General features: G+C 36.5%; 1 protein-coding gene across 1 annotated transcript; it reads right to left on the reverse strand.

Annotated features, from left to right (window-relative positions):
- LOC130946025 (uncharacterized) lies at positions 1-3,134 on the reverse strand. The gene is made up of 3 exons (XM_057874707.1): positions 3,110-3,134; positions 1,697-2,121; positions 1-311 (listed from the first exon to the last, which is right to left on the reverse strand). The coding sequence occupies exons 1-3, from the start codon at positions 3,132-3,134 to the stop codon at positions 297-299; spliced, it is 465 nt and encodes a 154-aa protein (XP_057730690.1). The 3' UTR covers positions 1-296.
- Positions 3,135-3,829: the final 695 nt, after the last annotated feature.

Here is a 3,829-nt window from a genome sequence, read left to right on the forward strand (position 1 = left end):
CAGATGAAACAATGATCAACCTGACTTAGAAATTATTAACAAATTAGCAGAAGCACATCAAATTAAAATTATTAACAATTTTGTTGCATAAACAGCAAAAACAGATGAAACAATAATCAGCCTTAACTGAATCAAAAAAATCAAGAAATATAACCAAACTAATTCCAAAATTTTGCAAAAATAGTGCACCAATTTCAAACTGAATCAAGAAATAGAACCAAACTGGATTAAAAATATAATCAAACTAATTCCAAAAATTTTCATGTGATGCACCAGTTCCACAAATTCTTCCTCCTTCACTTTCCTCTTTCCTGCATTAACATTGAATAAACAAAAAATTCAGAATCAACCATAAACTAGAATTATCCTAAATCAAAACAGAACAAAAAGTTCAAAGTTAAAAAACAAAATCAGAATCAACAACTCAGCCGTAGAATTAAGAAGAAGCCAACCAAGTGTTCATTACAAATTAGAATCAATAAGACTAAACCAGAATTTAAAAAAATAGAATCAAAACAAAAAAACAACTGGAGACTTAGGCTCCACTACAGAGGACGACGAAGGTGCAGGATGGTGAGACAACGGCGGTGACAAACCAAAAACTAGAGATGAGAGGACAATACTACTTCAATGAGGGAAAAGAAGAGACTAAACCGACGACACAGCTTCAACAACGAACGAGAGACAGGCGGCTTCGACTGTGTCTGGTGCGTGCTGCTGCGGGTCGTCGAGGATGATGGTGACTAATGGTTTGTGGAGGAGATGGCTACTGGAGAGGTAGTGTGTAGAGTCGTCGAGGATAAGGGAGAGAGAGAAGCACTACCAGCCTATGAGGAAGGGAGAGGGAGAGGAAAGGGTCGTGCCGCCGAAGCGAATGGTGCTGTCCGGCGGTGTCGATGGCATAGAAGAAGGAGGAGGTTCGGCGGTGAGATTCGGCGCTAGAGAAATATTAAGGTTCTGAAAACCGAATCTGTCATTGAACCGGTCAAGTGACTGGTTTAACGATTTAATGGTTTAACTTCGGTTAAACTGTGGTTAAACCGATTTAATTAAATATTCAATAAAATCTTTAAAAATTTAATTATTTATAAATAAAATTTCAAATAAAATTTTTTTAATTAACTTCTAACAAGATCTTACTGAGATGATGAGCAACAATTTTTCAAAACAAATACTCAGAATCCAAACCCACCAAACTAATTATACAGAAACAAGTTTTTAGAGTTTCAGAAAATAAAGAAAAGAAGAGTACTTGAGAGTACTTGAAAAAAATTAGAAACTAATTAATTGTGACTAATCAGTAACAAACAAGAAAGTGAGAGAAGCCCACATCAAAATCACATACACATAGGTCATAAGAATTAACAACAAATGCATTCAGGACACAATTGATAACCAAAGAACAAGTGCAAACAAATTAAGTTCTAGGGATTCCAATTTTCACAACAGCAAAAAAGAAAAGATTTCTCATACTGACAATAGCAGGAATTCAAAAATTGAACTCTGCATTAAGAAAAAATAAACAGATCTCAGATCAATGGAGTAGTGGGTGAACGGGAAAGAGAGGTAGATCTCAGATCTGGCCGCCGTGATAACGTGGATCTCAGATCGGGGGAGCTGCAAACTTTCTGGCTACTGCTAGTAATTAGAAACTCAAATCAGGGAAGAACGACCAGGTTAGAGTCGAAGAGTTTACCGCCGACGACATTGAAGAAGCATGCAGCGACACTCGTCGCGGAGAACGGAGAGGCAAGCAGAGAGGCGATTTGGGCGCGAGCCAGCGACAGAGACGAAGTAAACAAACCGGAGACAGAGGGATGTGGGTGGGGTGATCAACGCTGGTTGCGTCAACGAGGAGAGGAGGAGCCGAGGAGTGCTTACCGTAGAGGTGAGTCGACAAGATGAGCAGAGGCCGGAGACTGAAGAGGCGAGACGACAAGATGAGCAACGTGCGACGGTAAAGTGGACGGCGTGAGCAACGGCGATGTTCCACGATGAGGAGAAGAGGGTGAGCAGCAGCTGTTGGTGGAGGTTGCTCTTGTCTGAGTTCTCTAATAGGGTTTAGGTCGTGTGAATTGTGAGTGTGAATTGTGAAAGTGAAGGGAGAGAGAGCCTTCTGTACTGTCCGTATGTTTTTTTTTTATTAAGAGACAAAACGATGCGGTTTAGTATTTTTACTTTCAAACCAAAAATTGCAAAAAAATCGGACGGTTCTTTCGGTTTATCGGTTAACCGTCGATTCAACTGGTTTTTTACCAGTTTTTTATCAGGTAATTTTTTACTTTATCCAGACCGACTAGGTGACCGGTTTTTGGTTATTCCTGTTGGCTCGAGGGAGTTAAGATTCCTGGTAGGGGTGGCTGCGACTGGTTTAGGAATTAACACCTGTTCGGTTAGGATTTTCTCTATTAGAATCGAAAACCGAACTGAACTGTAAAAATATTGCAAAATTTTTTTTAATATTTTTCGGTTTGTTCGTTTATTGAATTTTTGGTTTGGTTGGTCGATTTTGTTCAGATTTGATCGGTTTTGAACACCCTTAGATTTAATAAGCAGTTGTCTTTCTCTTTCAAAGTTTTAGTTTGATTGTTCTGTTTTATTTTAAAGTTAGTGTATGTTGAATGGTACCATTGATGATGTGGTTATGAGTTTATTAAAAGATTGATTATGCTTGGTTCATCCACTATTATGCTTAATACGATATTTTTTTCTAACTCTGTTAATGTTGAAGTGAGGCATTCCTGTGATACTGGTTACTGCTGTGTTTTTGTAATATTTGGTTCTTCTTTATAGGTGCTGTAATGGATACAAAGTGAAACTCTTCTGAAATTAGCATGAATAATATTTATTGTAATTTCTGTTTATTGAACTATGTCATATAGTTCCTAGTTGATATTTTAGAATTTTGCATCACCTATTTCAGTTGAGATTTCATTTATAAGTATTCTAGATTTCTCATCATGTTTTCCGCAGCATGTGCCCCATGTAATATTCTATCTTTGGAATTGTTGTAGGCTCTAGATCATATGCATAAGGTTGTTGCTGCATATAATGATAAATATGGTATATTAGTACCTTTTTTAGTTTGTATTCCTTGCCTCTCTTTTACTTTGTTCATCAGAGAAAGAAGTCATTTTGGATTCATAAAGGTGAGAACTATTTGTATACACAATTAGTGCAATTAACATAATTATGTTCGGTTATCTGTCCCTAATTCTATTTGGTTAGTAAAATTCAATTCAATGACTGATTGACAATTTCTTATCAATTGTTGTTTGCATTCTTTGTTTATCTTCAAAGCAGCTTTCCTGAATGTTCAATGAGTATTATAGCAAATGAGATACTGAAGTCCTGAATTTTAGATACAAAGAATCTAGATACTTTTATTTTTAAAATTTTTCTTTTGGATTTGTTATGAGGTTAAGTTCTGGCGCAATAGATATTATTGCTTTTGGTGTTGCAGCACCAAAAGGGGAAAAGCTTCATACATCTAAGCATCCAAATAGTTTCTTTCTTATCCTGATCTGATTCAAACAAATGAAGTTCGTAGCATTCGCATTACATCCCATACTCACTTTTTTATCCATGCCCCTTTATTCTCACCTCTCAGGTCTCATTGTCTCAACCCAACTTTTTCAGCCTTTCATATAATATGAAACATTTTGTAGCAGACAGGCTTACCACATTTTTCACTTAATTATTGTGTTGCTTTAAACAAATTTGATGGTAATAACATACATTATTTGTTAGGTAATGTTCCCTCGTGCTAGTCCTTGTTTCTATGGATTTATTTATTTTTTTGGCAAGTGGCTAGTTTCTTCTAGTTACT

Source organism: Arachis stenosperma, chromosome 8 (assembly GCF_014773155.1).
Source record: "Arachis stenosperma cultivar V10309 chromosome 8, arast.V10309.gnm1.PFL2, whole genome shotgun sequence".
Taxonomy (NCBI): domain Eukaryota; kingdom Viridiplantae; phylum Streptophyta; class Magnoliopsida; order Fabales; family Fabaceae; genus Arachis; species Arachis stenosperma.